The 12,998-nt window shown below is 36.2% G+C and overlaps 1 protein-coding gene across 1 annotated transcript in view; it reads right to left on the bottom strand.

The window, feature by feature from the left end:
• LOC107086352 (chondrolectin-like) overlaps positions 1–12,723 on the bottom strand; it is a 16,896-nt gene extending 4,173 nt beyond the window's left edge. Inside the window, exons 1-4 of the mRNA XM_015377238.1 lie at positions 12,474–12,723; positions 3,021–3,327; positions 2,768–2,925; positions 1,795–1,839 (exon numbers count right to left, since the gene is read on the bottom strand). Coding sequence (XP_015232724.1) covers positions 1,795–1,839; positions 2,768–2,925; positions 3,021–3,327; positions 12,474–12,546 — 583 coding nt within the window. The 5' untranslated portion in view covers positions 12,547–12,723. The remainder of the gene's footprint in view (positions 1–1,794; positions 1,840–2,767; positions 2,926–3,020; positions 3,328–12,473) is intronic.
• Between the last annotated feature and the right edge of the window lie 275 nt (positions 12,724–12,998).

Below are 12,998 nucleotides of genomic sequence, written 5' to 3'. Positions count from 1 at the left end.
AAAAAAAAAAAAAAAAAAAAAAAATACATATGTTTAAAATAGCCGTTTTATTTGACCCTTTATGACTAAAACATTGTTTGATGGCCAGACAGACACCCCAAATATCTACAAGCCTGAGCCTATTTCCCCTAATGCACTTCAGAGTTCCAGCGCTGTTCGCCGGATGTGACGTCAAGCACGTCCATGTATAATGGGTCAAATTGTAAACGATAAAAATGTTATATTCAAGATGGATTTTGTGGATACTCAGATCCAGCTAAACTCAGACACAAGGTAAAATAAGTAAAAACAAAAACAAAGAACTTGTCAAGTAGAAAGGTGAGCAGAAGAGTGCTGCAGTTCTGTATTTTGGCCACAGGTGGCAGTATAATTTGAAAACCCTGTAATGCTTCTTTAAAGGTAATCCTTTCAATTTTGAAAAGTTATGATTCTGACTTGTGTAACATACATTATAAAACAGTTGCATCTTGTTCCAATGCCACATGAGCCTTTTCCAAAATGGAGCCACAGAGGAACACATCCCCCAAAAAAGGAAATGATCAGCCTGCATTTGGCCACATAACCTACAGCAGTTGTCCTGACTAGTGTATTTAGATGTTATACCTTCCTCCTTTAAATCTAATCAAGTTTAGCTTGTTAAATTACCTCCAAGCCTGTTCATATGCATTTTGAAAAACTTTCAAAATATAGTCTTGTCTTTTCCTTCTGGGAACCACAGGGAAAAATGCCTTTCTGCTGGAAACACGTGCCTCTGCATTAGTCAGAACACAAATTAAATTATTTTAATAACTACTGCTACTGCATCTTTTATTTTCTTTTACCACTCTTCAGTAAACCCATCTTCCTTGTGATTTTTTTTGCAGTCAAAGCCTTTTTTAAATTTTCTGTAACAGAGAGTAGGCAATTTCAATAAACCCAGCGGCTTCGGATGTTATCATCCAATTAAATGGCAATAATTGGCGGTTATCATTCCCATGGAATGGCTCCAGATTGTGCCTTCCAGTAGGCTCAGTATGTTATCGCCGAATGAATCCTGACCTAATCCTAACCTTAAGGTCATCAAGTTGTAGCCCGTGGAATTAATGAATCTATTTATGTTTAATCTACCGGTACACATATTTTTAGTAGTTCTTTATCTATTGTACAAAAAAGAGATCTGCAAGTCACTCATATTAAACAAACCAATAAAAAAATATTTAAACATCACATTACCATGCATGTGGAAATGAAGTTCAGCTTTAAAATACAGTTTAAAAAAATAGGTACCTTATAAATAAAGAAGATAAAAAGTATAATGTAGCTAAATTGTAAATAAAAGTTGCAGTTATAGAGGGGGCTGTTTTCAATGATATTATTAGCCATAAGAACCTACTAGAAGGTAGAGGAGGCAGAGCCTGAAGCCAATGTATGGGGCTAATAACTGCTAATAATGGCAATTTAATGGTTGATCACATCCGAAACGGGTGATAAACTGAACTAACTCTCAATGACATGAGATCTATTTCTCTGTATTACTGTGTTGAAAAGCGACTATGAGAAACAGGGCTCCTATATCATGTCATATTTACAGCACAGGGATTTAGGAATTAATGGTTGCTAATTGGAAGTTTCTGAACACATTTGATCATCTTCAAAAACACTTCAGTTTTATTTATTCTACAGGAATCATTAAAAATGTCAGTAGGAAAACCCTGTATTAAAAAAAATATATCATATAAATGTGACACACATACAGAAACAACAATTATATTAAAACCATATTACACTCTTCATTTAAACATGAGAAATGTGTACCTGGTTGCATTATGATCCTGTCGCCTGTGAGTACTGGTATTTTTTCTGCAGAAGTTGAAGAAAATAAGTACATTATTAATAATTCAATAAAAAAAAAAAAGCTGAGCTCAGAAATATTTAATGAGATGATAATTTTTCTTCTTCTTCTTTTTTATTATTCTTGTCTGTTTTTTATTTTTCATTATTTAGCTTTAGACCGTTATGTTACAGAGAGGTTATTAGAGATCAATATTGTTTCCTCATAGAAAGGTTGCAGACTATGGAAAGTAGCGAGTTCACATTAGATAAATACCTTATAAATTATTATTTCAAAGTCTCAATAATCTAGTAAGACTACAAATGAATACAGAATGTATTGAATAAATATACAATCAATTATATGAGCTTCAATGAAATATTTTGGACATCTTTCTAAAGAAGTGAATCTAATTATTTCATGATTTAATAAATTACTTTCTGTTGCCATGCTGAAGCACACCATAATTTAACCTATCACACATTCATCAAAATCAAGGAGGTGGGACTAGTGCTACTTCCATAAAAACTCTGACATCTGATTGGATGCTTCTGCCTAAGAGAGATAAGACAACTTCTTCTTGTCTAGTATTTCTTTTACTCTAAAGTCAACATTTTCTTTAAAAAAAACTGCAGAAAAGGTATTTCAATTTACAGAATATTAGGAGAGCAACTTTAGCCTCTATATCCCTAGTTTAGTCTTTAATATATGCAATAAACTTACGCTGAGAGCTTGCTGTGATCTAGCATGGTGGGAACAGCCACAGACTTCAAAGAATCAAAGTAAGCCTCGCCCATTGACTTACGCCGTCTCATGTTCTCTCATTAACATTTTGGAGAGCAAACTAGCGATAACTATAACATTAGCGGATATTAACACTCTAATATGTTCCTTATTCTATTTGGTGACTTTGGCAGAGACATTTAGAAACTGCCAGCCACAGCTCCGGTCACTCACCTTCCCTGTATTTGCAGACAAAGTTGTTCTTGGCGCTGCAGTTGTCATCATTCCACTTAAACAGGAAATGGCCCTCTTCATCAGTTGGTGCAGTGGGCTGGTGGTAGAGCACGACACACATTTCAGCACCACAAGACGGTTCATCCCAGTTCCAGTTCCTGTAGCAAATAAAACACTAAAGTTACACACAGTTTGTTTCCTCGTCCAGTTTGTTCTGTTTGAAAGAGTCAGTTGGAGAAAAAATCAGGAGAACCTGTATTTGGCCTTGCTTCCATCAACCCAATAGTACTGGGAGGGGCACCCTGGGTTGTTATTCCCTGTCCTATAATCCTGCGGGCTGCGTCGAAGCCCGATCCAGAAGTCCCCATCTCCGGCCTTCAGTTTTTGTATGAAGGTCTCTATCAGCCGCTGCTCACTCTCCGTCTCAATGCTGAGCAGCTCTCCTCCCTCAGACCTGCAGGACTGCCTGGCATCCTCAAATGTCAGCCGTCGTCGACTGTCCTGAATGTAGGATGCCTTGTAGCACGGGCGCTCGGTCCCACGTCGGCAGATTTTCTGGCCTTAACAGCAAAAAGAAAATTAAGAAGACGATGATAACCCTTTTTTTCGATGACCACCAAGCATAAAATATCCCTTTTTATTCCTTTATTAAGCAGATCCGAGATGGACCTGCTTAGGGCCAAAAACTGAGACCTTTTTCGTTGTTTATCGTTTGAGAGAGAGCAGAATCATTCTCAGAAACTCTTTCTGGCCATAAAAGAACACACTTTAAGACATGAGGGCAGTAGGTGTATACTTATACCTCCTGAGGAACAGTCCAGACTAATAATCAGCCACAGGACCAGTAATTGGACCTTAAGGCACATATTTTCACTTTACGGTAGATATTATATGTTATATCATCAGGTATTCACTGGTACATAATGTGAAATCTTCATTTAAGTTTTAAGGGCAAACTTTCACATACGGAAAACAAAAAAAGTGAAAAAAGGTAAAACAAACAGTCATATTTTGCAATTACATTAGAAATATTTAACATACAGTATTCAAATAGAGTTAACATTTTTGTTTTATAGTCCAGAGACCCTAACAGCACTCCTGAGAGACACTGCCTTGTTGTGAATCTTATGCTTTCATTCAATTGTTCTATGGCTGAAACAGTTAAACTGAATAGAAGTGATTAATCAGTTATTAAAATAATTGCTTACTCATTTAGTATGAAAAAAATCATTAAGAGCCGTATACAATCAAAAAAAAAAAATCTTTGTTGCTAAAAACACCCACTTAGACCAATACATATACCAGAGCTGTATATAAAAAAAAAAAAAAAAAATACAGCTACATTTTGTAATTAGGAAAAAAAAAAACCTTCGTCTGTACAGTAAATATGATCTATCCAGAACCTCTGTAGTGACGTTATTTCAGCTCTACAATGGTTATAGTTCTGTAAAAAAATATCTCATGTCAGGAACATTTTGCTATCTGATTTTTAACTAAGAAAACAGTCAACACCTTAATGGATAAGAAAAATAATCCTTAGTTTTGGCCCTTAATTGTTCACCATTTTTTGTTTCAAATGTATCCTCTCATCTACTAAATGTCATTTAACCTAAACAAGGTTGACTAGCAAATACTTTTTTCCTTCTGACGTAGAAGACGGTGGTAGTGTGGCATTTGCCTTTCAACTGAGGATCTCTTAAAAAAAAAATCAAAGATGTGCATAGCTGAGCTTTAGGAACTTGCAGTTCAGGGTAAAAGCCTTTGTACTAAAAGTACATTTACTGTAGTTCCTTCCTTTTCTGATAATAGAAGGTAGTTAAAATGCTGTTTGATGTAACGTGACACACCTTCCTTCCTAAAAAACAGCTCTCTTCTAGCTTTGCCAGTCCACGTAATATTTTTGGTCAGGATTCGTTTTTTGCCTCAGAAGTCTTTCTTTTTCTTGAATCATAAACACTGACCTTAACTGAGGAAAGTAAAAGCTTTAGATGTTACTGTGTGGTGTTATCACGTGTCAGTGATTTGTTATGTTTTCACATTTGCAGATAATGGCTCTCGCTGTGGTTAGCTGAAGTCCCGAAGTCCTAAAAAACAACTTTTCTCACCACATTCTAGACTTAAATATATAGGCGTCCTTCTTCATCACCTGTTTTTGACTTCTGTTAGATTGGAGGATAATGTATTGCTTTTTTACGATCTTTTAACCTACCGTACTTTCCAGACTATAAGCTGCTACTTTTTTCCACACTTTGAACAATGCAGCTTATATGGAGGCTTTTCTGCAGATTTTTCCTAACCGCCAGGGGGCGCAAGTCAAAATGGGAAATCAAATAATTTAGCACAAGGATATTCTAGCAGCAGGCATGAAGGAGAACAAATGTCCTGATTCACACATTCTGACATTTATTTGCTGCATTAAAGCTGTCAAAACAATGAAGAGAGCACGATTCCTGCAGAGCTAAAATAGAGAGCTAATGAAGCCTCAACTTTGATCAGAAAGTCTTACTGCTGCAAGGCGTATGAAGGTCAATTTGTGTCTTTCAATAAAAAAAACAAAGTTACTTCAACTAAAAGAGTTGCTTTAAACAAACAAACAAAAAAAAAACTTGACTTCTACCAAAGAAAAGCTGTGTTCAATTCAATTCAGTTTATTTATTTAGCGTTAATTCTCAACACGTCATCTCAAGGCACTTTACAATTCAACCAGATCATACGATCAAATTGATTCAAAGTTTTCTATATATGGAAAAGCAGTTGATTGCATCAACTCCTTGACTCAAATGCAACCCCTCATGCCAAGCATGCTTGTAGCGACAGTGGAGAGGAAATCTCCCTTTTAACAGGAGGAAACCTCCAGCAGAACTCAGTGAGAGCGGCAATCTGTCGAGGCCGACTGCTGTTCAAAGCAGAGATAGAAAAAGGTAACTGTCAACCAGCTCCACTGGTGGCCCCATCCAGGAAACACACAGCTAGGCAGATGAACTCCAAGCCAGCACGTCAGTGTTCAAATTTATTTTTTGAAGTCTCAACTATATGTTTACATTTATTCTTTCATTGAAAGGTTTTTTTTTTCTTTGTTGTGAATGTGTTTTTCATTGAAAATATATTTTTTGATTGAAGCAACCTTTATTCTATTGAATAATAGACATAAATCTACCATCATAGAGACTGGATAGCATTCTTCTTCGTTCCACTCTAGGAGTGATATGTAGAGGTTTGGTGGGGGACAGTTCAGTAGATATAGCCTGGTGTAGCTTATATATGTATGTTTCATGTTTTTAAATAAACACTGAGTGGGTGCGGTGTATAGTGAGCCGCCCTCTATAGTCCGGAAAACACGGTACAGCATGACAGACAAGCATGTCTACTGCATGTCTACGATTCAGACTCATCTACTTGTATTTCCAGTTTTTCAGAGCACCTAGCAGAGTTTTCTGAACTAACAAAGAAAGAACCCAACTCAAACAACTCAAACAAAAAGCAACTCACGTTTTTGTGCAAACTGTCCACCGAGACTTGACAAACATGTCTGTATGTCAGCCTATTCCACTACAAATTTAAAGCAACACATCTGGTTAAAGCTTTCAAGCTATCTTAGGAAATATCTGCTACTGAATGAGGAACATAAGAAATCCTTTTTGATGCAGATCTTTTCAGCAGAACCTGAATCTACCTGTATGTTTATGAGGCTCTGAGTAATTTGGCTTAATAAAGGCTTCACTACATTACAGTACAGTATACCTTGACTGCATCGAGTATCTTCCATTCATTTCTATACATTATGATCACACACTTAAAGGGTAAAATATGAGTTTCTATTGTGTACGATTACCAAATTACCTTGAACTACTTCATTTTTTAGGTTTATGGACTATTAATGTGAACTAGATCATTTTCATCTGTCTGACTTGAAATTTGAGCTCATTTTTTTAATTATGAACTTGCACAACATTGGTTGTATTGGTCATAGACGTCTCCATCAGAAAGCAAATTTTTTTTTACTTGAGCATTAGGCTTTTACCTGCTAAGCGTAAGCCCCCAAGAAAAAAATCACAAACTTAGTACAATGATCAGGGTCTCACTTTAATCAAACATAAAACCAATTAGTTCTAACCCAAATATCCCCTAGTCGGCTGTGGCTGCATTGGTTAATATTTTCTAAGTTTATCCAACTGGTTCTGTTGCTACCTACAATGCATCGCAGCCAGACTGCTGCAATCAACCCCTTAAAGATGAAAGAGTTGGGCCTGTTTTTCAGTGCTTAGTCCATCTTCTCTACTAGACAAAGCTATGGGCAGTGGCAGACTTAGCTATTTTTGGCCCTTAGTGAACTTTAGTCAGGGGGCCCTCCTTCCAGTCAGCTTTCATGCCCCAGTCTGAGTGTGACAGATTCTGTGGAGCTACCGCAGTATTCATACCAATACTGTGAATCAGAGATAGTGTTGTGCCAATGCCATTTTTTGGCCCCGATACCCAATACCTGGCTGTGCAGTATTGGCCATACCGATGCCATCTGTTTTAAATTGATGTGTGTGTTTATATTTGAAGAACTGCATACTACTTGGATGTAAAATAAAATTGCCATCATGGCTTTATCAAGCTGCTGTCTACCTTTGTGAAGCAGGAAAAAGACTAATAGAAAGTGAATCCAGTAGAACTTTTTATGGCCTACCTGAAATGGGTGACAATAGTTGAATAAACTATTTTTTCGACATGGTCGGTCTAAATCAGCAACACTGCTGCACTTAATAGGAGACCTTTGAAGGAGGGGATGAAGGTAAAACAATTCTCTATCTTCCGTCTTTAAAGAAAGTATACATAATATACCTTTTAGACAAAAAATATTAATGTTTTGTTTCAGCATTAAACACTTTGCTGAAAATCAATGAAACAAGAAAGTTACAATTTTTCTAACATTTTTTCTTGATTTTTTTTTAAGAAGCGAAAAGATCAAGAATGTATCTCACTGAAGATCATGAAGCTTCTGAGTTATGCAGATCTTAATCCTTAATCTGAATTTTTGATCATCCTAGTGATCAAAAGTGTTTCAATTCAGGCAATCTCAGTAACTGATATAAAGTTGATTTTCTAAATCTTTGTACGATGGTCAGATCCTAAAAACACATTCGATTATATTAGTCCTGCTGAGAGATTTCCAAACATTTGATTAACATTGATTATATGAATATGTTCCTTCTTTCATAAATTTGTTCTGTTGCTGTGAAACAGAGCAGTCTGTGGCATCTATAAAATACTTTCTGTAGAGAAAAAGGCCTTAATTGTTGGGGCATAAATATAATTTAGAGCTTCATCCTGGACATTTCTTGGATCCTCTTTTTTATTATCAGTATTAATATTTCAGTTATTAAGAACTTTACACATAAAATAGTAGTTTTATTTTGAGTTGAACTGTATATTCGTTTAGTTTATAATTTAACATATTAGACATTATGTTCTAAAAAATAAAACAGTAAACAAATTAAGGAACTGATTAATTGCTATTAGTCTACTTGTTTATTTTTAATATTTAATCTTTATTAACCCAGGGCTGAATGATGAGCATCAGTACTGAAAATGAGGCACCAGTAGATACGTTACATTTCCCCAGTTCATTGAACAACACTTATTTTGTCTGCATTAATAACTGTACTGACTGCAACCATGTGATAATCTAAAGGACCTTCAACGTCTTTATCTACTTTAAGAATAAATGGTTTGATTTACTCTTTACATTTTTAATGGACAGATATATTTTTTTATACATCAATGCAAACCAGCTAGATGCTCTCAGAGGGGAAACCTCCACCTCACATCATGTTTAATAGATTATTAGCTGTACCAGTTTGATCGCTATGATATATTTTGAATGAATTGTATGATCTGATTGAATGTCTCTGCAAAGTATCTTGAGACGTGTTGTAAATTGGTGCTATATAAATTATCTGCATTGAATTGAAATATAATTTCCCTCTGCAGTGCATCTCTGACAGTATTACAAAAATATAATTTGAATCTGATCCAGGTTGAGGATTAGCACAAGATTAGAAAGATCTATATTTAATTAACCAAGGAAGCCAGGGACTCTTTTAATAGGTGCAGGGAGCATAAGAAGAGAACATAAAACATATTTTGTAATCTCAATAGATGAGAAGAGTTAAAAAGACACTCATGGCCCTGAAGACCCTTATCTAGCAGAGGAAAATTGCGATCTTATCTCTATGACTAAAGCTAAAGTGCAACGCTTTAATCTTACATCATTGTTAGACTAAACCTGTAAAAAAAAAAAAAAAAAAAAAAAGGATTTTGCCAACAAATATATCATATAAAATGTATTTAGTATTATGTATTGAGTACAGGAGCCATGATAGGTGTTCTGTCAGATCAGCCTATCCCGTCAGACCAGCATACCCATAGTCAATACGCATGCGCAAGACTTCAGATTTGCGTTTATCCCTTGTTTTGTACGAAAATAGACTTTAAACTACCTCAATGGGCCCTTTATTCCCTTTATTCAAGGTCAGATCACCATACGCTTAAAAAAAACACCAAAAAGTAAGTAATTACATAGATTTTGTGCATGACTAAAGTGATTAATGCCTGTTGAAGTAGTTTAAAGTGTATTTTTCATACAAAACTAAAGGGATAAACGGGAATAAACTAAAGGGACAAATCGGCATCGACTCTGGGTATGCTGGTCTGACGCGGTATGTTGATCTGACAGAACACTGAGACCAGTTCTGTAGAGCGAAAGTCTTCAACGGGGGTCCGGGAAGCCTAGAAGGTCCAAGGATGTACTGCATGGGGATCGCTAAAATTTGGGTTGGTTAGACTTTTAATTTTTATATTTCCTCCTGCAATTTTTTCCAATAATTGAAATGTCTTTAAATACACATTAATATGAATTCAACACACTGTAGTAAACAGATAAATAGAGGCAGAAGATGTCTTTCAGGCATCAATGCACACATTCAACGACACACAGGAGCTCTTTTAAGCTGGACACCGTTTCATTCACAACACCTGTCCCATCAATGAGGAATCAGAATCAGTAATACTTTGAAAATCCATTTGTAATAGAGTGACTATAGGACCAGTTTGATACAGTGGAATCCGCTTATAGTGGTCACAGATATTGTAATCAACTGCTTATAGCGTTCAGAAGGCTTGGGACAGAATAATTTATATACAAATGCTGTCTAAATACTTTGTTTATAGTAATCAAGAAACCGCTTATAGTGTTTATTTTTGGCCAAGTGGATCGAAAGTAATGACAGCACTCCTCTGTCAGAACCCGTGACAGATTAGGACATCATTGCTGAGGTAGCGAATAGGAGGATGAAGATTTGGAGACTGTTGTCTCTTCCAGAGCTGAGATGAGGAATGCAGTTTGCATTTTAAAGACTGGTCTCCTGCACGTTGGTTTCAAAAACCTTGACCTTTTACATTGTTCTGAAAAAGAAGTGAACTTGGTGTTGGACAAGACTCTGATCCAGGGAACCATGGATAAATATGTTAGGTGATTTCTTAATGCGGCACAGCAGATCCACAACACAAAACAGACGTAGGCTAGCTTTAATTTTCTGTAGCCTATGAGGTTATCTTCTATGTTGCTCTATGAAACTGTTTGTTTCAAACTTCAGACTTGTTGAAAAAAAAATGCACCGGCGGCACCAGGCAACCAGAGTTATGTCCGCGCACAGCGCAGTATACTGTATTTAAAGTTGCATGGTACTGTAATAAAATTCAGTAAATGCGGAAGCTATCCGTTTCATTTCATTTTTCTCATTGGAAAACCACACAAATGGCATTTAGATCATATTCAACATAAAAAAATATGTGAAATAACGGTAAATTCGGATATAGTAATCAACCACTTATAGTGTTCAGATTGGCTCTGGACCAACGTGATCACTAGGGCTGGGTAAAAAAATCGATTTAATTGATTTTGGATCGATTCCTTTACATTTTTGCAAAATCGATGTGTAGGGAATTAGATCGATTTTTTATAGTGACGCGCATGACGTTCAAGTTCAAATGAGCAGGCGTGTGCAAATGCAAACCCAAGTAACAAATCGCTCAGCAAGCTGTCCCAACTGAAGCCTGGAACCATTTTGGATTTAAAACAGCTAAAGATAATGTGCTGGATATGTGACATTAAGGTGACTTCCCACTACACTGATAATGAGTGGTGCCTTGCATCTTGTGCTACAGACCACCGAGATTACTTCAAGCCAGACAGCTGCAAATATACTCAATAGGTCCACTGAACACATTAATAAATGGGGTCTGACCAGCAAACACCCTGTAGTTGTTACAGAAAACGCTGCAAATATGGTTTGTTCAGTGAAGATAATGCAGCTCATGCATGTCTGCTGTGTCCCCGCTGTGTCAAGTCTGCTTGCTCATGTGAGGCTTCATGTTTTCACTTTTCACAAACAACTTTGCGCTTTTGAGACAGTTTTGTTCACCTCTCAAGTTTAAACTGTCTGATTTGCAAGTTTGCACTTTGTGTTTAATATGACAGGAAAGAAATATTTTGTATTTTGAAACACAGCTGAACCACTTTCATTATTCTATAAACAGATCGAATCGAAATGAATCGATTTAGAACTGTATGAATCATATATATATATATATATATATTTAATTTATTTTATTATTATTTTTTTCATTTTAATATTATTGTTTTGTTTTTTTATTAGTATTTTACTACCGAAGGTATTCTATGTGTGTTCTTTGTTCTTAAAAAAAAAATTATGTGGGAACTGTAGGTGAAAGGTTTGCGCTCTTATTTAAAGAAATGTTACAATTATGCTTTGTTCCTGTAATAAAAATAAATAAATAAATAAGAAAAATAACTGTATGAATCAAAATCTAATCGATTCAGGAATTCGGCGCAAATACCCGGCCCTAGTGATCACTGTAAGCGGATTCCACTGTGTAACATAATTTCATACAATAAACATAATTATGGGGTCCATCTCGCTATCAGTTTGGGGGTCCTTGGCCTGGAAAACGTTAAAGACCCCTGCTGTAGGGGCATTGGCCCTGCTGGCCCCTCTCTAGAACCACCCACGTAAATGAGTCTTTTCAATCCTATTTTACAACCATCCCCAAACATAAGGGAAATCCATCATTTTGACAGAGTAATTTGGCTTGTTTAGATTTGTTTGTTGCTGCTTTACCCTCAACTGGTCTAAAGCGTTTAATTCTTATCCCCATGCAGTCAATAAATGAAAACAAGCACATTAATAATTGAGTCATTGTATCCCATTTAAAAGTGGAGACATATGACTGGATAACATCTAATTAATTCAGGACCATGCAGTTAAAATATGCTTACTGACCGTTTCTATTATGTAACAGTGTTGGTGGAGCAGTCTAGTCTTGTAAGCGCTTTAATGTCTATGTCGGACAGCAGACAATGATATTTACTGTTAAATTATAGCCGCCTCTCTTAGACCCCGGTCACAAACTGTTGTTTACTTCTTCTTCGATGTTATTATGAAACACGCAAATTGCTCGCTTTGGACTTTTTAAGGCGCGAGGCTCTCAGTTTGTTTCACAAAACAAAACAAAAAGTGCAAAAAAATAATCATTTCCGTTTTAATTGTAAATATAAGAAAGAATTTGGATTATCTGTAAACAAGGAACGGAGACTCTTTCTTTATGGGTTTTTTTTTCGCCCCCGAAGCAAAAATCTTACCATTAATTTTCGAAGCGGATCCAGGGTGAAACAAAACGGCGATAACGGTGCCGAAAAGCCTCATAAAATCCATTTCTACATGTTCACTCGATGTTTCAGCTGCTGTTCAGATACTGGGGGGAAAGTAAACTTCACCTCCAGTCCCAGAGATTCCCAAACTGGAAATATGGCAGTGGGGGGAAAAAGAGCAGTATGTTGACGTTCAGGAGGAGGAAAAATCGGTCGAGTCCTGAAGGCGTGCATATGGCGTCTGATTAAAGAAAAAAAAAAGAAAAAGTCAGATGGAAAAGTTCAAAATTACACAAAACAAGTGAGTTTTATTTTTCATCTTAACTTTAACACTAACAGAACTATTATACATTGGAAATATTCAATAAATAAAGCTTCCTAAATCATGCTTTACATAAAGCAAAGCAATATTGACCTGAATGGAGCTCTTTGTCTGTAGACTGTCATGTGCAGAGTGTTAAAGAGCTGCAAGTGTGTGCCTCTGCTCACATACATACAGACAGACTGAAAGTCTCA

The sequence above is a fragment of the Cyprinodon variegatus genome, unplaced genomic scaffold, assembly GCF_000732505.1.
Source record: "Cyprinodon variegatus isolate N-32 unplaced genomic scaffold, C_variegatus-1.0 Scaffold150, whole genome shotgun sequence".
In the NCBI taxonomy this organism is placed as follows: domain Eukaryota; kingdom Metazoa; phylum Chordata; class Actinopteri; order Cyprinodontiformes; family Cyprinodontidae; genus Cyprinodon; species Cyprinodon variegatus.
Note: the sequence above shows the minus strand (reverse complement) of the source record. Positions and strands in the feature narration are given on the sequence as shown.